A 24,901-nucleotide genomic window follows, 5' to 3' on the forward strand; every position below is an offset into this window, starting at 1 on the left:
TGGCAGTTCTGGTTCTGGTTATGGGTCTAAGTCTAACCAATACAGACTCAATGATCAGGATCGAAGCCTTGTAATAACTACATTATTGCTAGCTTATTGTGAGACTAAGCCTATCCTCTCGATAATATTGTTTGTTAAAAAAAAAAAAATATATATATATATATATATATATATATTGTTATGTAAAGTCTACATAATTTACTTAAATTTTGGCATACAAGCGTTATTATTAACCTCAAGCCCTTCATATTTCTCAATGATCAATGGACTGAAATTCAATTTTGAAAAACAGGAGACCGTTTTCGAATTTTTCCATTACAAGAATCTAAAATATTTAAGATACATATAATTTCATTTAGAAAAAAATGATGCATAGAATCCGGTATGGACCCTTAAAATTATGTCTTAAATTAAAAGGAAAAAAAAAACATTTCAACCACATATTATTGATTATTCATATTGCTATATATTAGTTAACTAAATAATAATTCACTTTCCTACTAAAATCTAATCCATTTTATAAGCTATTAAAATTAATAAAATCTAATAAATTATTTTTTATTGAACTAATAAAAGATTATAAACACCATAATAAGCTATATAACAGTTCAATATAATTTTAAAATAACTAAAATATTTTTTTTGGGTAAGGAACTAAAATAAATATTTTTTTTTTCAATTAATTTCATTTTAGTTTTAAAGTTACTTTCGTTAAGTAATTTCAAAATTATGGATAAGGTGTATGAACACTACGTTAATTTTCATGAGCAAAATGGTTTGGTCCATAGAATTTTTCTCCTAAAGATTTTTCACTCTTCATGAAAAAAGGGTCCTCGAAATGGAATATTGTCATCTGAGAGATCCTTTGCTTGAATGGCGTTAAGTATAAGATAAGAAGAAAGAATATATACCGTAAAACCTGAATTACCTTAATAATTTGATTACGGTTGAAATCTGTTTGATTGGTTATTAGTAACCCATTTAATTGTTTACAAAAATACCCAACAAACCTCCTCTATATAAACCACCCAGCAGTACTATTGCTTTTGTGCTGTAAGTTAAGCAAAAACTTCTACGAACTTCCTTGATGAGTACCAAGTAACATACAGTTTACGGTTAATCCATTTTCGATCGAGAAGCAGATACACAACGCAGCACATTCTTTCAAGTACTCTTCTGCAGAAACCTATCAATCTGTTCCTTTTCTCATCATGGCTGAAACAACCGATACTGATTTCATGGTTAGTGACGTTTAACAAACCCTAGCTAGCTATCTCCCTCCGGTTTATTTTCCATGTGATTTCATTTTCCTTATTAATTTTGCCCATATGAGGCGATTATATTTCAACTTTGGATTATGATTTTGCAGAGATGTGAGTTGAAACTGGATACCGGTACCCCCGGATGGCATAAGACCATGACCAAAGTTTTGAACAAAATCAAGGGTACGTACAAAAATATATATGTATATATCCTATTGTTCTTATGAATTATTATTGTTAATCTCATTGTTCTTGAATCTCTGTAGTTTAATTAATTAATTAATTTGATTTGATCGTAATTAAGGAGTGTCTTACACCATCGACACACAAGCCGGAATTGCATATGTTTCGGGTACAATTGAACCGAACATGCTTCTCAAGTTATTAGCAAAATCAGGGAAGCATGCAGAGTTGCTCAGAGTTGATTCAGGATATAAGCATCAGTTCTACGAAGCTAAACCTGTTGCTAATTACACAAGTGGACAAGATTATGGGGCTTATTACCATAATAATCATGATTACGGATATTATGGTCACAATGGAAGCTATGAAACAACGATTCCCTACCATCATCATCCTCAGCACTACCCTAATTACTACGATACACGGGAAACTGTACCAGCGATTAGATTTCCGCAGCCACCTCCGCCAATGCAGGTCCACCCGTTTTATGATCCGGATACTCAATGCACCATTATGTGATCAGCATCGTATAATAGACGTTCTTTCCTGATTCTCGCTAAGTGGATAGGGTATTATTACGGTAGGGTTTGAGTGGACTTCTCAATTGTACTTGAAGAGTTTATACTTGAACTATTTCATATGTTCTATAATACCGAATATTGCTTAATTGTATGGCAATTTGTGGGTAATTGCAATTTGCTCTCCTACTTGCTTCATTTTTTTTTATCAACCTCATTGGTACGAGGGAGGTTTGTTAGTTGTTCGAGTCATTGTTATGTATTTATGAAATTTAAACTCAAAATTTCTCGCTTATAAAATTTGAACTCTTAGTTTTGTAGAAAATTTCATAAATTCTTCTAACTTCAATCTCTTTCAACCTATTATAAATAGACAAAAGTTAGAGAGATAACTTTTATTAGGGACATAAGAGAAGTGGGTGCAAGATATCACACTGTTTAATTTCGTAACTATAACACAAAAAGATTGCAAGAAAAAGAGGAAGGGAGAAATACTGATATTATTGCTTTCATTTCTTTTCTTTGTTGTGCGTTGTAATCACACACGGAGAGCTCTTTATATAGAGCCACATCTGTGACAAAACAAAAAGTGAAGTGATTGCTCTTTTTGAAAACTTAACATAATAACAAACTACTATGATATTTTTGAAAATTTCACACAATAACAAACTACTTTGGCTTTTTTGAAAACTTCACATAATAACAGGGGATGTGCTATCCACACGCCTCTTTTTACTTCTCACACCCCTTCTTAATTTTTGTCTGTTGATCTTCTTCAATTCATCTGATTCGACGGTCGAAAACAAAAAATGTGTGGGAGAAGTAAAAAATGGTGTGTGTATATCACAATCCAATAACAAATACACTACTGAACATTCATTCTCACAATTTTACATCACAACCCACTTTTTTTTTTTCATTTTTGTAAATTTCTACAATATCGTCATATTACCTATTTTGGTCCATTTTCGTGGAGACATGCGTCGGGTCAATAGTAAAATAAAGAAACACAAAAAATAAAATCTTAGTGGTGTGGCTGCTGGGATTCGAGCCCAGGTCTCCACGGCCACAACGTGGAATTCTTACTACTAAACTACAGCCACAAGTTGTGGGGTTTTTACCACAATCCCTTGATCTAAATTCAATTTTTTTATGATTTAATACAATCACTATCTATAGATATAATTCATATAAATATATGTATTTAATGAAATCACTATCTGACCAACGAGATATGGATTATATTAAATATGTGTAAGTATTGTAGCTAAATCCAATATATGAAATTGTGCGGAATATCCAGCACCTAAAAAAGCAATGTACCATAGAACTTTTACATCAACGCCAACATTGCATCTTAGTTTAAAATAAGTTTATCATCTCATAACCTTAAATTATTGAACTAAAATACAATATATCGACCATGATTTTATTCGTCTTCTTTTCACGAAGACGGATGGAGTTGGATTCCTACACATGTCCACTTGCGTATCCCCGCAACATTGCTGCCGGTCCATTTTCATCGAATTCAAACATGAAAACCAAATTCCAAATTCGAACGCGGTTCGACAACAACTATACAAAATCCAAATCCCATATTTTTAATAATTGAAACGGATAAACTGCCTTTTCAATCACCCCAAAGGTCACATTTGAACTCTACCGTTTATCTGTGCGATCTGGGGGGTCATATTTTGACACGTGTATCTGCCCATGGGGATCCCACATTTGTGGCGATCTGGTCTGCATGCGGATTTGAGCAGTTTCAGATCAGGATATGGATGATACATATGTAAATTAATTATCATACTTCACCTACAACACAAGTCATGTGTAATGCGTAGCTGTCATGTGTTTAAAATCAATAGAGTCGATATCAACCCGAAAAATTATGGAGAAAGCTTGGCGTTGAAAAAATCAGCAGCAGTTCCTATTGCTAACAAATCATGGGTAGGCACGTATTCAATTTGTGATTAAAAAATCAATTACTTGGACTTGTGTCCACCTGTTATTCGCTAGCAACAGGAGCTGCTGCTGATTTTTCAGCAGCCAAGCTCCGTTAAAAAATTATTAATATACAGAATAGCCCAACTTATGATAAGCACATTTGGTCTCATCTTCATCAAAGTGCGATTCATTCTTAGCACGCGCCTTACTTGAGAGAGGAATTTTCAAACTAAACACATGGACAACACAAATTGGATGATGTAGAGCACATGTGACCTTTGAAATTTATACGTAAACAACCTGCTCTGATACAAAAAATTAAGTTAAAGTTCCACCCTAATACTATTACGAAGCCAATATGCAATACACATTCATCATTCACCAACATGCAAGAAGATGATCATCATATGGATTATCATTGGTGACACAATTGGTAGAAAATTATGAGATTGCTCAAATCATTTATTTCCAAACGTCCAAGCCTACATCACCAATGTTGGCATGTACGTACAAAGATAGAACAAGTGTCTGTATATTTAATTATAAATATTATATAGATGGCATGATACCGGTAGCTCTCAGCTTCTGGCCAATCCAACATTCGTAGCCAATAAGAGTTGCTGTACCACTTCAGACACAAGAGTTTGTGAGCTTTCAGTTTCTGTTCCTCTCACTCTGCAGCTTCCACGAGCCCCATGGCGGAACACTCGAACCACCATGCAGAAGCGGCGATTCCGCAAACCATGCAAGAAACCGGTGCGGAAGAAAGAGATCCAGAGAGCATTTCTCTCCAGCAACCACTCCTCAAGAGAAACCGAACACTTTCTTCCACTCCACTGGCTATGGTTGGAGCCAAGGTCTCCCATATCGAGAGCTTGGACTACGAGTAACGACTTTAAACGATCCGTTTCTAGTTTCATCTAAAAGAAGCATCTGAATCCTTATTGTGTTGATCTTCATCACATTGAATTGAAGTTGGTTTGATGCAGGATCAACGAGAACGAACTGTTTAAGCATGATTGGAGAAGCAGATCCAAAGTCCAAGTCTTGCAGTATGTATTTTTGAAATGGATCCTTGCCTGCCTTGTTGGACTCCTAACTGGTATAATTGCCACCCTCATTAACCTCGCTGTTGAGAATATTGCCGGCTACAAGCTTCTTGCCGCGGTTAGTTTCATAGAGAAAGAGAGGTTTGTTGTATTCCCCTGTATTTCTACCCAACTTTCAATGTCGTATTCAGCTACTACAATCCAGATATCATGTATAGTCCGTTGAAATGCCTATGATCGCATAAACAATATGGGAATTGTGTGGTGTAGGTACCTGATGGGCTTCATCTTTATAGCTGGGGCCAATCTTGTGCTGACCGCTATTGCTTCTGTTCTCTGCGTGTGCTTTGCTCCGACTGCAGCTGGACCTGGTATACCTGAAATCAAAGCATATCTCAACGGAGTTGACACACCGAATATGTTTGGTGCGACAACGATGATTGTCAAGGTGGATTTTCTTTTGCAAATTGAACATTGTTTGCATTTAATTTCAGTGACTTCTCTATTAGATTACTCTTAGGAAAGTATGTCATAATTTATTAAGCTAAGTGGCACGAAAAACTTTCATCCTGCAGATATTCGGAAGCATTGGGGCTGTTTCTGCAGGCCTAGATCTTGGAAAAGAAGGACCTCTTGTGCACATTGGAAGCTGCATTGCTTCCTTATTAGGTCAAGGGGGACCTGACAATCACCGTATTAAATGGCGCTGGCTCCGCTACTTCAATAATGATCGTGACCGCCGAGATCTCATTACCTGTGGCGCTGCCTCTGGGGTATGTGCAGCTTTCCGAGCTCCTGTGGGTGGTGTACTGTTTGCCCTTGAAGAGGTGGCAACATGGTGGAGGAGTGCCCTTCTCTGGAGAACTTTCTTCAGCACAGCTATTGTGGTGGTGGTGCTTAGAGCTTTTATCGAAATATGCAATTCTGGGGAATGTGGGCTTTTCGGGAAAGGAGGGCTTATCATGTTCGATGTAAGCACCGTTACTGTGACGTACAATGCGTGGGATATCATCCCCGTAGCTGTAATTGGCATTATTGGTGGAGTTTTGGGAAGCCTGTACAACTATCTTCTCCACAAGATTCTCAGACTATACAACCTCATAAATCAGTAAGCAACCCTAAACCAAATACGAAAACTGACACAACACGATGTCAATTCGATACTAATTACTTCTTGATTTACTCTTCTGGCAGGAAGGGGAAAGTTCACAAGATCCTCCTCAGTCTCACTGTATCACTCTTTACTTCTGGATGCCTATACGGTCTCCCTTTCCTTGTCGAATGCACACCCTGTGACTCCTCTCTTTCGGAGTCTGCCTGTCCCACCAATGAAGGATCTGGAAACTACAAAAAGTTCAACTGCCCAGATGGCCACTACAATGACCTAGCTACTCTTCTCCTTGCCACTAATGATGATGCAGTTCGAAACATCTTTTCGACAAACACTTCTACTGAGTATCATCCTTTATCCCTCCTAATCTTCTTCGTACTATATTGCATCTTAGGATTGTTTACCTTTGGAATCGCTGTGCCGTCTGGACTGTTCCTCCCCATCATCCTTATGGGCTCAGCTTATGGCCGTCTGCTTGGAATTGCCATGCAATCATATACGAGCATTGACCAGGGGCTTTTCGCTGTTCTTGGTGCAGCTTCCCTAATGGCAGGGTCAATGAGGATGACTGTTTCGTTATGTGTCATATTTCTTGAGCTCACCAACAACCTCCTCTTACTACCCATAACAATGCTTGTCCTTCTAATTGCCAAAACTGTTGGAGACAGTTTCAATCCAAGCATCTATGAGATTATACTGCACTTAAAAGGTTTGCCTTTCTTGGAGGCACATCCAGAACCGTGGATGAGAAATCTGACTGTAGGTGAGCTCGCTGATGCCAAACCGCCAGTAGTAACCCTCCGTGGAATTGAAAAGGTGGATCGTATTGTGGAGGTCCTGAGAAACACCACACACAATGGTTTCCCTGTTGTAGAAGGAGTGGTGCCACCAATGGGATTGGCAGTTGGGGCAACAGTACATGGACTAATTCTTCGAGCTCACCTTCTTCAGGTGCTGAAAAAGAAATGGTTCCTAAGAGAGAAAAGAAGAACAGAGGAGTGGAAAGTTAGAGAGAAATTTACCTCCGTTGAGTTGGCCGAGAGGGAATGGAAGATCGAGGAGGTGGCTGTGACAAAAGATGAAATGGAGATGTATGTAGATCTGCATCCACTCACCAATAGAACACCATACACAGTGATGGAAGGCATGTCAGTGGCAAAAGCTATGGTGCTTTTCAGGCAAGTGGGACTTCGCCATTTGCTCGTTGTGCCAAATTATGAAGCATCTCAGGTGAGTTGTCAACCATTCTCATTTTAAGAAACACCATGCACTTGTTAACGAGAGTTACAGTTTACTTCTGCACGAGCATATTTATTCTGTCGATTGAGCATAGTTATTCAAGACGGTACACTATACTTTTTGTAAAGGCCAAATCACTAACCTCGATGTTTGCTCCATTTGTAGGTGCCTCCAGTGGTTGGGATCTTAACCAGGCAGGATTTAATAGCCTACAACATTTTGAATGCCTTTCCACATCTCGCAAAATCTGCAGGCAGAGAGAAGGGGAGCTGAAAACGTCTTCACCTCAACCAATGAACTAGCAGCTTTCCTGATGGAAGACAATGTATTCTTCATCTTTTGAAGTTTCCTACTCAATTATTTATTCTTTTTATCCAATTCAAAAGGAGTCAGCTAGATAAACAACAGAGTGCAATTTCATTCATTTGTAACTATTCACTTTACACATGTTTCAGCCGACGGTGAACAAAATCCCTTTCTACAAAAGGGCAGACAACACCGAAGAATTGGTTTTGTTACAATCTCTCTACAAGGTTCTCCCACTCGTCTTCTTGTAATAACCACAGAAAAAGTTCAAGTGGTCATCACTGAAAGTCACTGCAAAATCCTAGTTTCAGAATTGTTTACAAGCGTTTCTTCTTCTTTATTCCTGTTCTCTTTTTCTTCAGGCTTCCCTTGCCCCTCTTGAACACGGCTAAAACCTCAATGCCGCAATCATGGGAAATGAACAACGATCAAATTAAAAGTATAATATATGTTATGAATCAAACAGCTTGGATATTTTTAGAAGTATGCCTCGATAAGAACCAGAACGAAGGTAGCGTTTGAAGGAATCTTGATAATATATCAAAAAAATAAACAATCCTGAATTTCAATCCAATTAATGTAACAAGACGGGAGTCAAAAGAAAAGAAACCGAAAAACACCTCGGGGTTCCAGGACTAAAATTATAGCCAAGGGCTTTTTCCAAGTGCCAAGCCTTGCTAGACAACAAATCCTTGCAATCCTGTTGAAATATTAATCCCTAATTAGGTAGAGGAAGAAATGGTAACAATGAATCAAGGTAAAGCAAGACGGGATGGAATAATCAGAGAGCAGAGAATAATTAATCTAATTCATAAAATATCATAGCAATAACTTCATACCTCTTTGGATGATGAGCTGCAAAAACAGAAAGAAAATTCAAATTAAACTAAAAATATAAAATTTTAACACTAATCCAAAGATTAAAGGATCAAATATAAAGTCATTAGGATTGGGACCGCCATCCCCACTAACAACAAACCCAAATAATATCAGGATCAAAACCCTAATTAATACCAGAAGGATGATTCTTTTTACTTAAATCAAAAAAAAAAAAGCCCTAAACTTTACGAATTTATGGGGGGAAAGTAGTAAAGTAATACCAATTTGGCAACTGTCAAAAGTGAAATCTGAGACTCCAACTGTCTTGAAGAACTCCGACGCCTCGTCGACGATGACCGGACGGTGGAGATTGGACTAGTGCGTACACCCGGAGCACCTGATTATACACCCAGCAATAAAATTCAAATTAAATCGAACAATTATTATGAGAAAATAAATTAAAGGGGATTTGAGCTGAGAGTTACGATTCGAAGTGAGGGCAGTGGAGGGCGCAGGTTAGCGGCTGCGGAGTCGAGCTAGCGCTTAGTGAGAGAGAACTCAGAGAAGGTAGTGCTGCTGGTACTTGTGGTGGTGCTGAAGCAGACGGCCAAGGGCGCACTGCGACTGGGGACACGTGGCAGGCGATGAGACGAGGGGGAAGAGGACGGACGGAGAGGAAGCAGAGAGGCATGTTGTTCCGCCGCTGCTCTGTGGTGGGAACGGATAATGGACAAAGCAAATGTTGATGAAGGATTTTGGTAGGAAGATCTCAACGGTAATAAAACGGGAAAAGCCGCTAATTACAAAAATTTCCCGGAGTTTTAGTGGTTGTTCAATTTTGGTCTTCAAACGTTTTTTTGTCGCACATTAGTCCATAACGTGCAGATTCGTTCTTTGAATCAACCAAATTTGGGTTTGGTCAATTTTGTTCGCCTTCTAGCATAAATGCCTACTCTTAGACAAAAGTGGTCAAATTCTAATATATTAAAAGCATTTTTATCAAGTACACGAGTCATCGAAATGTCTTTTAGAAAGTGATCACGTGTTATTCTGTCAACTTTTGTAACGAAAGTTACTTTTAGATTAATTTAGGGTACAAATAGAGATTTGTAGAGTAATATTGTAGAATATGTGTCTTGACTTACAAGCAAAACATAAAGGACATTGAAACCACGCTTTCAAATTCATGAAGGAAAGGGAAAATATTAAACATCTTTATTTGCTTAAATAAGCTTTCACAGTTGACAGCTTCTTCTAAAATCTATGATCTTTTCTGCAGATAAGTAGCAATGGCTGAGAAAAAATCAAGCACAGCATACTTCACCTTGTCAACGAAGCAAAAGTAGGCATATCTCCAAGACTTCTTGACGGCCAAAGTCCCGAAAACTCCCCAGAACCCGAAACAGAAACCTATCACCACGCTGAAGATGAACCATAGCCTATCGGACTTACCGTCATCATCCTCCCCATCTGCACTTGGAGCCGGAGGTGTTTCTTTGTTGCCTTGGCAATCGGTTGGTAATGGATGCCCGCAGAGACCGGCATTGCCTTCATAAATGGATGGATCAATGAAGGTTTCAAACTGGTTGCTTGTTGGGATTTTCCCGGACAAGTTGTTGTATGACAAGTTGAGATGATTCAAAAATGTTAAAGAAACCATGGTCTGTGGAATTGGACCCGAAAGTTTGTTGCTTGATAGGTCAAGAGTTTCTATCCGCTCCAAGATTCCGATCTCTGCTGGGATATTTCCTGTCAAATGATTCATGGACAGATTCAAGGTGCCTAACCTTATAAGGCTCGTTAGCCCCACAGGCATCTCTCCTGACAAGTTATTGTCCGAGAGATCAACACTGTTGACAAGGTAAAGGATGGAGTCATATTCGAGCACTCTTCCTTTAGCCACTACCTTCAATCTTCCCTGGTAAAGATAGTCTTGTGTATCTTTATCTGTGAATTCCAATCTGAAGCCATTCAAGTTACCTATGCAGCGTGGAATATTTCCGGAAAGATTGTTGTGAGAGAGGTCCAATATGTGGAGATTGGAAAGGCCGCATAATTGCGAAGGGATGTTTCCACTAAACGAGTTGAACCTCAAGCGTAAAATCAACAAAGAGAGCATGTTTTCTCCTATGGAAGCCGGAATAGCTCCAGACAGCTTGTTCTCACCAAGATCAAGACTCCTCATGTCGGTGCAGTTTCTCAACGAAGGAAGTTCGCCCGAAAGGTTGTTGCTAGAGAGTATCAAGAATCTAAGTGAAATGAGAGAACCTAAGGAACTTGGGATTGAACCTGAAAGACTGTTATTTGACACATCTAGGATGTACAATAATGGCATATTGTTCCAAAAATGAGGAATCTCACCCGACAATTGGTTATTCGAGACAACAATGGTCATCAATTGGCGTAGATTGCCTATGGACAGGGGAATGCTTCCATTCAAAGAGTTCCTCGAAAGGTCTAGATCTGTCAGCGAGGGCATTGCATCACCAAGTTTACGAGGAATTGGCCCAGAAAATTGATTATCTTTAAGATACAGCATGGTAATATTTGATGACCAGAGTTGGAGGGGACCCTCAAAGCGGTTTGAACTCAAATCAAAAGTGGAGGGAAAGCTGAATCTTAATGAATGCGGCACCCTGCCACTTAGTTGGTTGAAAGAAACATCGAATTCATCCAATTGCAAATCCAACTGCAAAAACCAGTCTGGTATGGTGTCGGAAATCCTGCAATTACTGAGTACCACAGTAACCAGCTCATTCTGATTTCTGAGCCATGTAGGAAATTTGGGACCAAGTTTGCATGATCGGATTGCCAAGTATTTCAACTTGAAAGGAGGTATCCAATCAGGACTAATGTCGAAAAGCAGAGAAACGTTTTGAGATCCCTTTTTTATGGATAAATCCTTTAGGCCTCGAAGTTTCGCCAAATGAGCTTCTGTAATGACACCTTCCCATGTGTTTTCCGAGATATCTAGCGCAACCAGCGATGAGAGTTGACCGAGACTTTCTGGGATCGTCGTCAGTTGATTGTATGCAATGTAAAACTCCTCCAAAGATTTTAAGTTTTCAATGGATGTTGGAACTGAACCCTGAAACGAGTTGTGCCACAATTTGAGAGATCTTAAATTTTTAAGATGTCCCAAAGAATCAGGCAGTTTTCCTGTCAGGTTATTATATCCCAAATCCAACCTCTGTAAGCTGATATTTGCGCATGAAGACAAACTATCAACAAAATTAGTAATCTCACCAGTAATTCTGTTGATAGAAAGTTTCAGTGCCTGCAAATTGCATAGCGTTCCCAAGCTTCGTGGCAACTGACCTTCAATGTCTGAATTCTGAGACAAATCAAGCGTCTGGAGAGACTTCAAACTACCAAATGTTTCTGGAAGTGCTCCACGGAGATTATTGGAGTTTAGGTCAATGCTGACTAGTTTAGTCAGATTGAACAACCAAGGAGGTAATGTGGAGTTGAAATTATTGGTAGAGAGATCGAGAACCGAAAGGGATGTGAAATTTATAAAAGGAAGAGCGAAAGGAAGGATGGAAAGTTGACAAGAGGGCAAATGCAGTTCAACAAGTGAAGGGAGCATATTAACAGTGGGAAGCCAAGAGGATGCAACCTTGTTAAGATCCACTCCTCCCAAGTTGAGGAACTTTAAGGAAGAAAGAGTTGGAAGCCATCGAAGGTCAGTCGCATTCGGTTCAAAAAAATTATTGCTGAGGTCTAGAAAAAGCAATCTCGAAAGATTTCCGAGATTATGGGGAATGACCCCACCAAAAGATGCACCAGAGAGATTGAGGTATTCAAGCTTCTCTAGTGATCCCATGAAACTTGGAACTCGAACACCTTCGAAGTTATTCATGCTCAAATCCAAATAAATCAAATCTTTCAAAACAAGCAAAGAACGGTTGATCTCACCACCTAATGCATGCATTGCTCCATCTTCACCGTCCAAACCATCTACATATTCGTTGTGAAGATTGAGCCTGGTCACACGTCCAGTTTTTTTGTTGCAGCCTACACCCCGCCATTTGCAGCAATCTTCTCCCGTCCAAGATGAAAGCCTGTCTGAAGGATCAACGAGGCCTTGTTTGACCTCAAGAAGGGCTTTCCTCTCAAAATCCAGGCATCCCACGTTATGATCAACGCTGCAGAGACCGAGCTTAACAGTTTCAAGGTATAGAATTCCTGATAGCAAAATAAGTGAAAGAAGTTGGGTGGAAACACTAGTCTGACACATATTTCGAATGTGAGCGTGCAATTGGATGATTTGTAGTACAAAAGATGAGTCTGCAGTATAAAAAGAGAAAAATGCCATGTATAAATAGGAGATTGTCTCCTCTTTTAGATGTTCCAAATTATGTGCCGTCATGGAAACACTTAGAAGTGAAACCATAATGTTGCTGTTACGAAAATTTCCATGTCTCTGATAAGAAAACAAAAACAAAAGACTTACAAGTCAATGGTGTACCTCACCGCTCAAAACCAAGGCCAATAACTTCTACATCTTCCCCGTTTAATGACAGCAACTCCCGTGTCTTTGGAGATATACCACGTAAGTGCCGTAGAGTTAAGGAAATTCATACCCGATTGTAAGTAAGAATCTCGTCATATAATCGGGTCACCTATAACAACCGCGTTGTCGAGGCTATCCTTAATGCTATGAGAATCGACACTAGTACGATCGTCCAAAGATTTCCCAAGTCAGTGCTATCCCTTAATGTACACATATCATGTCTTCTAGCTTAAAATTTAAGAATTTTTCTATGTTGGAGAGATTAACAGGAAAAGTATTGAAGTAACACCAGTTGTTTGCAGCAGTCAGCTGCCAAATGTAAGAGCTGCGTTAGACAAGGCCGGAAGCTTCTGTGGAAGTCGGGTTTAGAGAACATATTTTTGTTTGTACTCAGTTAGTCCTGACCGAAACGTGCTGCTTGTTTTCCGCTTATGGACACCGAAATTTCAATAAGCTTTCCTGTCCTGGTATGTCGAAAATTTTCTCGAATCAAAATTTCTCCAAACGTACAACACAAGTAAATATTCAAAATAATGGTTTCATAAGGAGTTTGGGTTTTGAGGGTTTGGAGGGAGTAAGTCTTGTTGTTTGAATGAAACGAGTATTTTGGTTTTGGCGTAAGTGATGAGTGGGAAGAGTTTTTTTTGTTTACAAGTTTCAAGGGTTTTGGTTTTGGCATGAGTAGGGGTGCAACTTGGAATATCCAATTCCGACCGATTTGAGTTGAAATATTACAAAGATTCTGTCCAATTCAAATTCAAACTTTTGAAATCCGAAAAAAAAAAATGGATAGGAATTGGAATGTTTTTATATTCTAAATTCAATATCAAATTCTGAAACTTGCATAACTCTTTTACATAGTACTTATTGACTTTCGATTTATTATACATGTACTCAAATATGTAACTATTTTGTCAATTACAACTCCCTACAGAATATATTACATAAAAAATGAGAATTTGAGAACTATAAAATTTTATATTGTGTAGAGAGAGCCATGGAGATGACATTTTTTTTATCTTGCTGGAGAACAGTAGATGAAGTCATATAAGTCCCATAATTTTGAAATTCAAAAAATAAATCTGATTCCAAAAATACCGAATTTGGCATGAGTTAATGAAATTTCGAAATTTTCATTCTCAAATTAAAAATGATATGCATCTGATCAAAAATCAGGCCTAAGCGTGAGTATTGGGTGAGAATAGTTGTCCTTCTAGACGAGAACATAATTATAATTAAAATTTTCACTAGTTTGTCTTCAATATTTAATTAATCAGTAGAATGTCTCGAGAAATCGTCAAACAAAAACAATCAAATGCTGCAAAAACACTCTAGACTTTCTTTTTACAGAAAAATAAAAGTTCGCAGCATGAATATAATCACGGGAAAGAAGAATAAAATTTCATGAATCATATAAGATATTCATGCTTCTTTATTACCAAAATAGTACTGAGAACAACAACCAATTTTCAGGTCTTATTTGCATTCATATATATGCTTTCACATTTGACAGTTTCTATGATCTTTTCTTCAGAATGGCTAATACATATGCATACACCTTGTCAGCGAAGTTGAAATACGCATGTCTCCAAGACTTCTTGATGACCAAAGTCCCGCAAACTCCCCAGAACCCGAAACAGAAACCTATCACAATGCTGAATATGAGCCACAGCTTATCGAGCTTACTGTCATCATCCTCGTCATCTCCACCTGGAACCTCAGGCGTTTCTTTGCCACCTTGGCAATTTGGTAATGGATGCCCACAAAGACCGGCATTTCCTTCATAAATGGACGCATCGAAGGTTTCAAACTGATTGCTTGTTGGGATTTTCCCGGACAAGTTGTTGTATGACAAGTTGAGATGATTCAAAAATGTTAAAGAAACCATGCTTTGTGGAATTGGACCCGAAAATTTGTTGCTCGATAGGTCAAGAGTTTCTATCCGCTCCAAGTCTCCGATCTTTGCTGGGATATTTCCTGTCAAATGATTCATGGACAAATTCAAGGTGCCTAACCTTGTAAGGTTTGTTAGCCCCACAGGCATCTCTCCTGACAAGTTGTTGTCTGAGAGATCAACACTATTGACAAGGTAAAGGATGGAGTTATATTCGAGGACCCTTCCTTTTGCCACTATCTTCAATCTTCCCTGGTAAAGATAATCTTCTGTATCCTTATTTGTGAGATCGGAACTGAAGCCAGTTAAGCTACCTATGCAGCGGGGAACATTTCCGGAGATATTGTTGTGTGACAGGTCCAATATGTGGAGATTGGAAAGACCACATAACTGCGAAGGGATGCTTCCGCTAAACAAGTTGAGTCTCAGACGCAAAATCAACAAAGAGGGCATGCTTTCTCCTATGGAAGCTGGAATAGCTCCAGAGAAATTGTTCTCACCAAGATCAAGACTCCTCATGTCAGTGAAGTTTTTCATGGAAGGAAGTTTGCCCGAAAGGTGGTTGCTAGAGAGTATCAAGAATCTGAGTGAAGTAAGAGAAGTTAAGGATCGTGGGATTGAACCTGAAAGACTGTTATTCGACACATCTAGGATGTACAATGATGGTATACTGTCCCAAAAGTTAGGAATCTCACCAGACAACAGGTTATTTGAGAGAACCATGGTTGTTAATTGGCTTAGATTACCCATGGACAGGGGAATGCTTCCATTCAAAGAGTTCTGGGAAATGTCTAGATCCGTCAGAGAGGGCATTACTTCACTAATGTCACGAGGAATTGGCCCAGAAAAGAGATTATCTCTGAGATACAACATGGTAATGTTTGATGACCAGAGTGGGAGGGGGCCCTCGAAGCGGTTTGTACTCAAATCAACGGTGCCAGGACTGATAAATCGTAATGAGTTAGGCACCCTGCCGCTTAGCTGATTATAAGCGACATCTAGTTGATCTAATTGGAAATCCAACTGCCAAAACCACTGCGGTATGGTATCCGAAATCCTAGCATTGTTGAGTACCAAAGTGACCAACTCAGTCTGATTTCTGAGCCATGTAGGAAATTTAGGACCTAGTTGGCATGACCTAATGTTCAAGTATCTCAGCTTAAAGGGAGGTATCCAATCGGAACTAATGTCGAAAACTAAGGAAATGTTTGGGCTATTTTTATATATTGAAACATCTGTAAGGCTTCCAAGTTTCATGAAATGAGCTTCTGTAATCGAACCTTCCCATGTGTTTTCCGAGATATCTAGTGCAGTCAGCGACGAGAGCTGCCCAAGACCTTCAGGGATGCTCCCACTCATTTGATTATTTGAAATGTACAACTCCTCCAAAGATTTCAACTTTCCGATCGATTTGGGGATTGAACCCTGAAATGAGTTAAACCGCAATATGAGGAATCTTAAGCTTTTAAGATTTCCCAAAGAGTCCGGCAGTTTTCCTGTCAGCCTGTTATATCCCAAATCCAGCTTCTCTAAGCTGCTGTTTGTGCATGCAGACAAACTATCAACGAAATCAGTAATCTCACCAGTAAATTTGTTGATAGGAAGATTCACCGTCTGCAAGCTGCATAGCATTCCCAAGCTTCTTGGCAACGGTCCTTCAATGTTTGAGTTTTCCGACAAATCAAGCGTCCGAAGAGATGTCAAACTACCAAATGTTTCTGGAAGTGCTCCGTGGAGATTGGCTGAGTGCATTTCAAGGGTGACTAGTTTAGTCAGATTGAACAACCAGGGAGGTAATGTGGAGTTGAAATCATTGTTTGAGAGATCGAGAACCGAAAGGGATGCGAAATTCATGGAAGGAAGGGTGAGAGGAAGGACGGAAAGTCCACAAGAGGGCAGATGCAATTCAACGAGCGAAGGTAGCATATTGACAGTGGGAAGCCAACGTGATTTAGCCTTGCTTAGGTCTACTCCTCCGAGGTTTAGGTACTTTAAGAAAGAAAGAGTTGGAAGCCATCGAAGATCATTCGCTATCGATTCAAAAAGATAATAGCTGAGGTCTAGAGAAAGCAATCTTGAAAGGTTTCCAAAACTTTGGGGAATGACTCCACCGAAAGATGCACTAGAGAGATTGAGGTATTCCAATTTCTCTAGTGATCCGATGAAGTTTGGAATTCGAACACCTTCAAAGTTATTCATGCTCAAATCCAACCGAATCAAATCTTTCAATACAAGCAAAGAAGGGTTGATCACACCGCCAAATGCAAGCAATGTTCCATCCTCGCCATCTGAAAATTCGTTGCGGAGATTGAGCGTGGTCACACGTCCAGTTACGTTGTTGCAGCCTACACCGCTCCATTTGCAGCAATCTTCTCCCACCCAAGACGAAAGCCGGCCTGAAGGGTCTGTGAGACCGGCTTTGAGCTCGAGAAGGGCTTTCCTCTTAGTTTCCTTGCATGCCACGTTACGATCAGCACTGCAGAAACCAAGTTTAGTGGTTTCAAAGAAGAGGAAACCTGACAGTATAATAAGTGAAAAAAGTTGGATGGGAGCACTTCTGGGAACCATACTTCTTATGTGAGCATGCAATGAGATATGCTTTGCAGGTCTCAAGATATCTGCAATATTTAAAGTGTGAAAAAGTATAACAATGTCATTTTTTCTAAGGAGAATGAGTCTTCATGGAAAATGGGCAGCCGGCCGATGGTCTGTGTCTGGCCTTTCACAGTCGCTAGACTTCCAAGTCAGTGGTCCCGACCCTTGGTGTGTCTAAAAGTATTTGCATTACCCTGGTATGCTGTTATTGTTTGTGTTAAGTTTTGTTCACGTAACTTGTTTTATTTACACCGAATGCAACGATAATGATACATACGTATCATAAAATGGCTCATTGGGAAGTGATTTTAAAATGACGGAAAGTGCTTTTTGTGAAAATATTTTTTAGAACAAATTCTTAGTAAAAATGCAAGTGAAAATTCTAGAAAAAGCACACGAAGTGTTTTCTACAAAAAGTATAGAATTGATTATTACATGCTCGCATAAGGGTCAGTTTGCAAGTAATACTTTAAATGCTTTTGAAATTTAAAAAAAAAACATTTTTTCTTAAACTTTTTCAGTTCTTTTAAAAATATTTTCAAACGAGACTTGTTGACGGTTCAATATGGTTTTTAGATCATGGCACACGTTGGAAATCCATTCAGAAGGGGTCAAATGGGGTCACAATCGTACTTGTGTGGCTATCCTTTCTCCCTTCTGATACGAATAGTAGAATTGTGCAGAGGCTTCCAAGCAATGGTTGTGACCTCTCATCTCCGTACAATATCAGTGTTTTGGAAGTTTTGATTTCCCACTGTGGAATTGAAGTTTCGCGGGGTCAATGACAATGACTTATAAGTTGAAAATGCAATTTCAATCGATACGATTTTAAGGAGAGATTCTCGTACTTAACCGGTAATAAGACAAATTCTTTTAATAAGGGCAATTCCTACAACGGGATTGCCAATGTGATGATATCCAACGCCAATCAAGCACTGTCATATAAACAAAATTAAAAAGTACGTTAATGTGTACTTGACTTGGAATACTGTTACAGCTGCATTCTCGGTCCCCCATAAGAAATATCCAAACGATATCAGACAATACCCAAATTATCAATTAATAAGTCATTTTTCCACAGGCACATCTTGAATTGATTCCTAGTATTGATGAGTCACAAGATGGTGACCAGAAAAAACTGAAATACTTATGGGAGTCCTTCTAGTTCCTGAAAGAGTAGATTGTCATGGCGAAGTCACTAGTTGATAATTTTTAACAATTTTAAGATAAAAAGGTTAATAGGTCCCTTTGTTCAAAGAAACCATTAGACGCGTTCAAATTAAACAAAAAAAAAATTAATAGGTCTCTTTGTTCAAAGAACCTATTAGACGCGATCAAATGCAAAGAAAAAGCTCCTGTATTTCTTAATAAACTTCCAAAATTGACAAATTGCATGAGGACCAAGAAACTAACATCACACAGTACTTTTTATAAATTCCACCATCAGTTAGCTCATGGTTTGAAAGTTGAAACAATTCAAGAAAAAGCAGCTGAACCATTTATAGAATTTGGACACAACGCCAATACACACTACCAGGTTTCCAAATGGACACAAATTCGGAAACAACGACCTACTCCAAGGCCGCAGCCCAATATTATACGATCCCAATCTATAAGTAAGCACTTAATCATCGGTGCCAAAGTATCGGTCACCAAATTCACCCAGTCCTGGTATGACACGGAACTCTTCATTCAGCGCAACATCAATCTCCGAAGTCACAATCTTCAAAGATGGAAACCGTTTGGAAACACAATGGATTCCTTCAGGGGCCTAAGGCAGATGAAAATAGTAGGGTATTTAAGTCACGTGTGTTGTTATTTGTACACAAATACGCGTAATCAACCAGCATCAAGGAAAAAACTCACAGAGATGAGGTTTAAGAAAATAATATGAGCTTCAGGAACTCCTTTCTGTATGAGTAGTTCAATCGCCTGGTTAGCAGAGTTACCTACAAGCCATTAAGGTTGATCGTTACTACTAAGTCACCAGCAAGTTCAAAAATTTGAAGAATGCCCTCTAGCAGAATGGCTCGTAAATTTGGTAAATTATGGATGCCTATTTACTGTTGCTTGTAATTTGAAATGTTTAGAGTAGTGGCCCCTAAAAGTATGGGCAAATCCCGCATTGGCCCGCAGAAGTTACAATGAACTGCCTTGCTCCTGCCACTATTGTTCTGTGTCAAAGTGAGACACAAACCATCGGACAAGGGGAAAAGTGGGGTGTCGTGACTTTGGGAGCAATGTGAGATTTGACCATACTTTCAAGAGCAATAGACTGATTGAGCCTCATTATATACACAAATTCTTCAGCGTACCACATAACAAAGACTCCCGTGCCCCATAAATTAAAAAATAAACAAAAACCCGATGACAATTTTAAGCTAGCAAAAGCTAACATGCCACGCCAACTGAATTTTCAGACTGAACACTGTCTCACAACATGCTCTTTCAATGGGAATGGCACAAGACATAAGCAAATGATATCTTTCTACCACTGCTGTGTATAACAAGAATAAAAAACTAGAGACGAATTTTTTCTTGCAACATTACCAACTGCATTTCCTGCGTATATCCAGGTACCAAAGAAGGACAACCAAGCTTATGAGAGATAAATGGGATTACCTGTAGCAAGGACTGGATCTAGAAGCAGGACATGACGTTCTGAAATATCCGTTGGAAGTTTCTCGTAAATAAGCTGTTTAAGTTGGAATAGCTCGGTTATACACAACTTTTATAAGGTTTGAGAGGGAGGAGATAGCTTTTGGTCAAATTTTCTCCTTTAAAAACAAGGTACCTGCTTTCCATTGTCTCCATCACGGTGAATCAGAATCTTTCCAATCTTTATTCCTTTGCAACATGCACGTAATGCATTTTCCATGCTCTCACCACTGACATAATAAACAAGGAAAGGTTGTCGGCATAGACAAAGGACTGCCGGATAAATAAAACTTCTAAAATTCAATACCTGATTTAAAGCTCACCTTCGAACAATTGAAACCCCACACAGTTTCTTGCAGAAATCCACCCCGGTATATACTGATGCTGGTATATAATAAAAGCAAAATTTCAAAGACATGCAAAATATTCCTCATTTTCAGGCTATAGTTCCGATGATGCAAATTAAATATGAATCCATGTTTGTGCGAGATTTATCCATTTATTCAAAATAGCATATATAAAAAATTCAAAATACACCCTACCCCCTAAAGGAAATCCAAAATTATCCCCATGCCGAACCGAACAGGTCACAATCAAGTTATGAAACGAGTATGGGTAAGGAAAGATGAAATTGTAGACATGTAATCAGCACACCTGTTGGAGTTACTACTTGCTTCTCTGTGAATGGCAAATGGCCAAGGCCATGCTCCACAACCTGGAGGCCACATCAGAGTATAAGAAAATATAAGCACAACTCTTGTAGATATATGAAATTTAAATTAGGCATGGAATAAAAATTACCAGACGTATTAGCCGATCTGAATAAAATACAAAATCATGCTTCGATATTTCTCGGTCTCGAATCAGTGTATGCATACCTCTAATCTGAAAAATGACAACAACTAGATTAAAGACTAAAGAGATGAAAGTGAACAAATAGTCATCTAAGTGCCGACTGGTGGGAAAAGCTTTAAGGTTACAAGTCCATCATAATGCAAATTATATGCTCAAATTACTTGGGTCAGTCAACCAAGAAATCTGATTTGTAATGCTTTTCAGAGCTGAAAATTAAAATACTTGAGAAGAACACAAAACGTGCTCAGAAAAATGCAGTTTAGAAAGTTTCTGAGTTATAAAAACAAGACCCATACTCAACTAAACTAAAAACAAGAGCCGCATAACTGAATTTGGCAAATCATTTGTACTCATGAGTTGTGGAATCAACAATCAAAGCCAAATACCAAATTCCTAATTCCCGTAAAAGACAGAAGGTGAACAATATGTCTATATAAAAACAAATCACACGAACACATATTGCATACCTGAAATGTTGACTGAATAACGTACACATTAGGATATATTTTGCAGAGATCATGCTGACCAAGCTTTGTGCGAATATGTTGCACAATCAAATCAATGGCAACATGATTATCACCCCCACGGGGAATGATCACATCAGCATACTTCTTTGATGGGTGAATAAAATCATCAAAAGCAGGTTTGACGAACTTGGCATACTGCACAATACATAATGCCTCAGTGTGATTTTAGGAATGGAAATAATACAGTCTCAGCAGAGTTACAAAAGAAACTATAAAAAAGCCACTCTCGTCTTACCCAACTCTACAAAAAAAATTATCCCAACTACTGTGAAAAGAAAAATAAGCCAAGCTGGTCTTACCATTTCAAGAACAGAGTTAATGTCCCTGCCCCTCTCAACTGTGTCTCGTCTTATTCTACGAGCAAGCCTCACATCAGCATCTATTAACATATGGTAAAAAGTAAATAAATATTGAGAGAGAGAGAGAGAGAGAGACAGCATAACCAAAAAAAGGTTAAGACCTCCTCCTCACACACATACAGAGACTGGCCAATAAGAGGAAAATTCCATATCAAGACCGCAAGTAACGCTCAAATTTCCATATCAAGTCCGCAACTAACGCTCATACTAACATGCCATGCAAAACAAAACTATGGAAATCTAAAAGATGTGATCACCATATAGGGCAGTTATTGCACAATAAATAAGATGAAAACGACAAGAATTACACAAAAGAGATCAGACCTGTATCAACAAAAATCTTAATGTTCATTAGATTGCGGACACGTTGGTCATGGAACACCAGAATTCCTTCCAAGATTATTACATCAGAAGCATTCACCTGATAAAACAGTACACCAAATGCCAGAAAAAGGGAAGAGAAACGACAATTACAAATCAAAATTGTCCTTGAGAAGAGCCATAACAGTAGCAATAGAAACAATAATAGAAGTAACATAAGAAGAAGAATATTAATAATAAACAATAAATAGTATAGCGTAATCAAGTAAGCTATTACATGCAAAAATAGCTAAATACTCGTAAGGAAGAAAAGGGAGGAAAACACGTAAATGATTTGAGTACCTGCCGGAAACTATCAGAACTTCGTCTATGTATCTTAAAATCATAAATCGGAACTTGGACAGATTGCCCGTTCTTTAGCTTTTGAACGCAATCCAAGAGTTGTTCGGTGTCAAAAGCGTCTAAAAAAACAAAACCAATAGATAATCAGTAAACTATATGAATAATGTTCCTATAGATATAGAAAAGAACCCAAACAAAACATGATCTGTCGCTACACAACTGCCAGATATGCACAGTATACCATAGCACACAACCTAATTCCTTAGCTAAAATCAACAACACAAAAGTGAATTTGAATTTCAACAGTAAAATGATTACCAGGGTGATCAAAATTATACTCATGCACTCGTTCCGATTCCTCGGGTGTCAAACCTCGATAAAATGAATCCTACAAAATGTCCAAATCAAACTAATCAAAGAATTATACTAATTATATAGCTTTAATCAACTAACAACAGAAAATCGTGCATGCAGAGAAAGTAAGCAACGAGAAGGAGCTTCACCAAGCCCTAACCTGATTGACAAGTACGACACGATGATCGTGAAGCTGCTGGATGATCATGTCACACACCGTCGTCTTACCGGAAGCCGTACCTCCCGAAACACCTAATCAATCACCGTAACGCCAACGAAATTGAAATTAAAATTGAAGAAATTGAAATTGAAGGAATTGAAATGCAGTTGCAGCGGAGACTGAATCGCATCGGATCAACGAAATGCAAATTGAGATTAAAACGAAGAGCGAGGGGGTGAGGGTACCGATGACGAATGGCTGCTTGGGGGCGTTGGGGTCGGCTGCGACGTTGGAGGCGGCGGCCGGAGACGAGGAAGGCGACGGAGAGGAGAGGATGCCGTCGAGCCGGAGCCCCGAGAAGTGGGGACCAGATGCTTTCTCCATCACATAGTCAATCGCCGTCGCGTCCTCCGGCATGGTTTTCCACTCTCTCTCTCTCGCTCTCGCTCTCGATCTCTGGTTTCGGGTTTCGGAGTGAATTTTGGTAAAGAACGACACGACGCTGCAGTTTAAGTGAAAAATTATGTTAAAGAGTTTCAGTTGGATAGAGGAGATTCTGCCGTTTCGTCACGATTTGTCCGGGCGCACAAGATTCGCGCTTTCATTTTCATTTTTATGATTATTTTTTATAAATGAAAATATTGTTTTTTATATTAAATAAAAAATAAATAAGACAACCGATGTCAAGTCACATTTATCGACCTTTTTCAAGCCCGAAAAATCTATGACGAAATTTCATCTTGTCCATGGCTATAGTTAAGAAGACTCACCAGCTCTCGGGATCTCTCATATTTTTTGTTTATTGGAGAGCCGCAGTCTAAATTTACCACCAAGTCAATTGTTGTAATTAAATGAAAATATTATTTTAATTTTTCTGATTTTGCGACAATTATTATTTTTATTTTTCTGGTCTTGGATAGGGAACACAGATCCTCTCCAGATTTGAGCCTAGGGATTAATAGATCCGGATCATTGAAATTTGATCCAACGGTTACAATTATTATAACTTTTAAAAAGATTTCCTGTTTACAATCGATCAAATTTCAATAATCTAAATCTATTGATTCCTAAACTCATATCCATAGAGGATCTGCGTCCTTGGATAAGCACGTGGTGGTGGATAAAATACCTTTTGTTCGACAGATTGGGTTTCACGTTTAAATTATGAAACTTTAGTAGACATCTCTTAAGTAGTCAAAGTCTTATGTGCACTGACCACTCGTTTGAAGCGTTCATCTGAAGTTTTGCGTTCTTTGAGCAGGGATCTTGGCCGTTTATTTATATAGTCTTGACCCTAGCGAATCTTTCCATCATGACGTCATTAGAGTTTTTGTCACCCATTAATTTTGAGGAATTGGATCCTCTCTTGAGCCCAATGAAAGGATCCTCTTAAACAAGGATCTTGGACCGTTAGATTTTTATTCAACGCTACAAATAGGAGGATTTTCTTTAAGTTATAATAATTATAGTCGTTTGATGAAAATGTTCAAGATCCTTGGTCAGGAGAGGATCCAATTCCTAATTTTGATCCACCAAATCTCACACTTAAGAAAATTATAAAGAGTTGCACATGGTTATTTATCATAATGGTGAAAAGGAGTTAAGCTCTTATATGACGGTATGAGTTCAAATTATGTCAATGGTTAATCTAACATCTAATTTAACAAAAACAGTTTTTCTGCTCCAACCCTTCTGGCCTAAATTTTTAGCTCTAGATTATTAAAGAATGAATTTAAGCTATTTTCTTTCTTAAAGTAACTTTTTTAAAAGAAAAATTTATGTAGATTATCATAATTTAATTTTTTAAACATTTTAACCTAAAAATATTTAGATTCTGACAAATATTGAAAAATCACAAACCAACACTATGAAACTCGTTAAACACT

The 24,901-nt window shown here is 38.5% G+C and overlaps 5 protein-coding genes, 2 long non-coding RNA genes and 1 other non-coding gene across 11 annotated transcripts; 2 read left to right on the forward strand and 6 right to left on the reverse strand.

Annotated features, from left to right (window-relative positions):
• Window positions 1-1,059: 1,059 nt before the first annotated feature.
• LOC103429103 (heavy metal-associated isoprenylated plant protein 33-like) lies at window positions 1,060-1,980 on the forward strand. Its single transcript, XM_017330593.3, has 3 exons — window positions 1,060-1,241; window positions 1,370-1,445; window positions 1,567-1,980. The coding sequence occupies exons 1-3, from the start codon at window positions 1,212-1,214 to the stop codon at window positions 1,962-1,964; spliced, it is 504 nt and encodes a 167-aa protein (XP_017186082.3). The 5' UTR covers window positions 1,060-1,211; the 3' UTR covers window positions 1,965-1,980.
• A 1,014-nt stretch (window positions 1,981-2,994) lies between these two features.
• On the reverse strand, window positions 2,995-3,066 carry TRNAH-GUG (transfer RNA histidin (anticodon GUG)). Its single transcript has one exon. It is a non-coding gene; the product is annotated as a tRNA-His (tRNA).
• Window positions 3,067-4,340: 1,274 nt separating this feature from the next.
• LOC139193583 (uncharacterized) lies at window positions 4,341-5,375 on the reverse strand. Its single transcript, XR_011577883.1, has 2 exons — window positions 5,234-5,375; window positions 4,341-5,153 (listed from the first exon to the last, which is right to left on the reverse strand). It is a non-coding gene; the product is annotated as an uncharacterized lncRNA (long non-coding RNA).
• Window positions 4,606-7,938, forward strand: LOC103417019 (chloride channel protein CLC-b). 2 transcript variants are annotated; one of them, XR_011577882.1, is made up of 7 exons: window positions 4,606-4,796; window positions 4,900-5,100; window positions 5,230-5,407; window positions 5,535-6,067; window positions 6,154-7,300; window positions 7,475-7,634; window positions 7,765-7,938. XR_011577882.1 is itself a non-coding variant. In XM_029097327.2 (6 exons), exons 1-6 carry the CDS (start codon window positions 4,606-4,608, stop codon window positions 7,580-7,582), a joined length of 2,358 nt encoding a protein of 785 aa, XP_028953160.2. In that variant the 3' UTR covers window positions 7,583-7,938. The 2 variants fall into 2 exon arrangements, 1 of the variants encoding a protein (XP_028953160.2); XM_029097327.2 differs by having other exon boundaries at window positions 7,475-7,938.
• On the reverse strand, window positions 7,708-9,171 carry LOC103404198 (uncharacterized). Of its 3 annotated transcripts, none has more exons than XR_011577886.1 (5): window positions 8,920-9,171; window positions 8,716-8,831; window positions 8,455-8,470; window positions 8,236-8,315; window positions 7,708-8,010 (listed from the first exon to the last, which is right to left on the reverse strand). It is a non-coding gene; the product is annotated as an uncharacterized lncRNA (long non-coding RNA). The 3 variants fall into 3 exon arrangements; XR_011577885.1 differs by having other exon boundaries at window positions 7,889-8,003; XR_011577884.1 differs by lacking the exon at window positions 7,708-8,010 and having other exon boundaries at window positions 8,128-8,315.
• A 350-nt stretch (window positions 9,172-9,521) lies between these two features.
• On the reverse strand, window positions 9,522-12,703 carry LOC103404527 (receptor-like protein EIX1). The gene has a single exon (XM_008343458.4). It carries the CDS (start codon window positions 12,672-12,674, stop codon window positions 9,696-9,698), a length of 2,979 nt encoding a protein of 992 aa, XP_008341680.3. The 5' UTR covers window positions 12,675-12,703; the 3' UTR covers window positions 9,522-9,695.
• A 1,763-nt stretch (window positions 12,704-14,466) lies between these two features.
• LOC103404530 (receptor-like protein EIX1) lies at window positions 14,467-17,412 on the reverse strand. Its single transcript, XM_029096844.2, has one exon. It carries the CDS (start codon window positions 17,410-17,412, stop codon window positions 14,467-14,469), a length of 2,946 nt encoding a protein of 981 aa, XP_028952677.2.
• Window positions 17,413-18,848: 1,436 nt separating this feature from the next.
• On the reverse strand, window positions 18,849-23,616 carry LOC103404202 (uridine/cytidine kinase UKL1, chloroplastic). Its single transcript, XM_008343089.4, has 14 exons — window positions 23,261-23,616; window positions 23,016-23,107; window positions 22,820-22,889; window positions 22,502-22,620; window positions 22,163-22,259; window positions 21,779-21,858; window positions 21,420-21,614; window positions 20,899-20,982; window positions 20,752-20,812; window positions 20,421-20,481; window positions 20,234-20,327; window positions 20,062-20,134; window positions 19,306-19,388; window positions 18,849-19,210 (listed from the first exon to the last, which is right to left on the reverse strand). Exons 1-14 carry the CDS (start codon window positions 23,430-23,432, stop codon window positions 19,064-19,066), a joined length of 1,428 nt encoding a protein of 475 aa, XP_008341311.3. The 5' UTR covers window positions 23,433-23,616; the 3' UTR covers window positions 18,849-19,063.
• Between the last annotated feature and the right edge of the window lie 1,285 nt (window positions 23,617-24,901).

The sequence above is a fragment of the Malus domestica genome, chromosome 17 (genome assembly GCF_042453785.1).
Source record: "Malus domestica chromosome 17, GDT2T_hap1".
Lineage (NCBI taxonomy): Eukaryota > Viridiplantae > Streptophyta > Magnoliopsida > Rosales > Rosaceae > Malus > Malus domestica.

Excerpts from the sequence above, each read along its gene's own strand:
- LOC103404530 (XM_029096844.2), bottom strand. The coding sequence starts at position 17,412 with ATGGTTCCCAGAAGTGCTCCCATCCAACTTTTTTCACTTATTATACTG.
- LOC103429103 (XM_017330593.3), top strand. The coding sequence starts at position 1,212 with ATGGCTGAAACAACCGATACTGATTTCATG. Across the intron at positions 1,242-1,369 it reads CAACCGATACTGATTTCATG|AGATGTGAGTTGAAACTGGA; the intron begins GTTAGTGACGTT and ends ATGATTTTGCAG. Across the intron at positions 1,446-1,566 it reads AGTTTTGAACAAAATCAAGG|GAGTGTCTTACACCATCGAC; the intron begins GTACGTACAAAA and ends ATCGTAATTAAG.
- LOC103404527 (XM_008343458.4), bottom strand. The coding sequence starts at position 12,674 with ATGTGTCAGACTAGTGTTTCCACCCAACTTCTTTCACTTATTTTGCTA.
- LOC103404202 (XM_008343089.4), bottom strand. The coding sequence starts at position 23,432 with ATGCCGGAGGACGCGACGGCGATTGACTATGTGATGGAGAAAGCATCT. Across the intron at positions 20,328-20,420 it reads GGGGTTTCAATTGTTCGAAG|TGGTGAGAGCATGGAAAATG; the intron begins GTGAGCTTTAAA and ends TTATTATGTCAG. Across the intron at positions 19,389-20,061 it reads AGATCCAGTCCTTGCTACAG|GTAACTCTGCTAACCAGGCG; the intron begins GTAATCCCATTT and ends AATGGCTTGTAG.
- LOC103417019 (XM_029097327.2), top strand. The coding sequence starts at position 4,606 with ATGGCGGAACACTCGAACCACCATGCAGAAGCGGCGATTCCGCAAACC. Across the intron at positions 5,408-5,534 it reads CGACAACGATGATTGTCAAG|ATATTCGGAAGCATTGGGGC; the intron begins GTGGATTTTCTT and ends TTCATCCTGCAG. Across the intron at positions 7,301-7,474 it reads CAAATTATGAAGCATCTCAG|GTGCCTCCAGTGGTTGGGAT; the intron begins GTGAGTTGTCAA and ends CTCCATTTGTAG.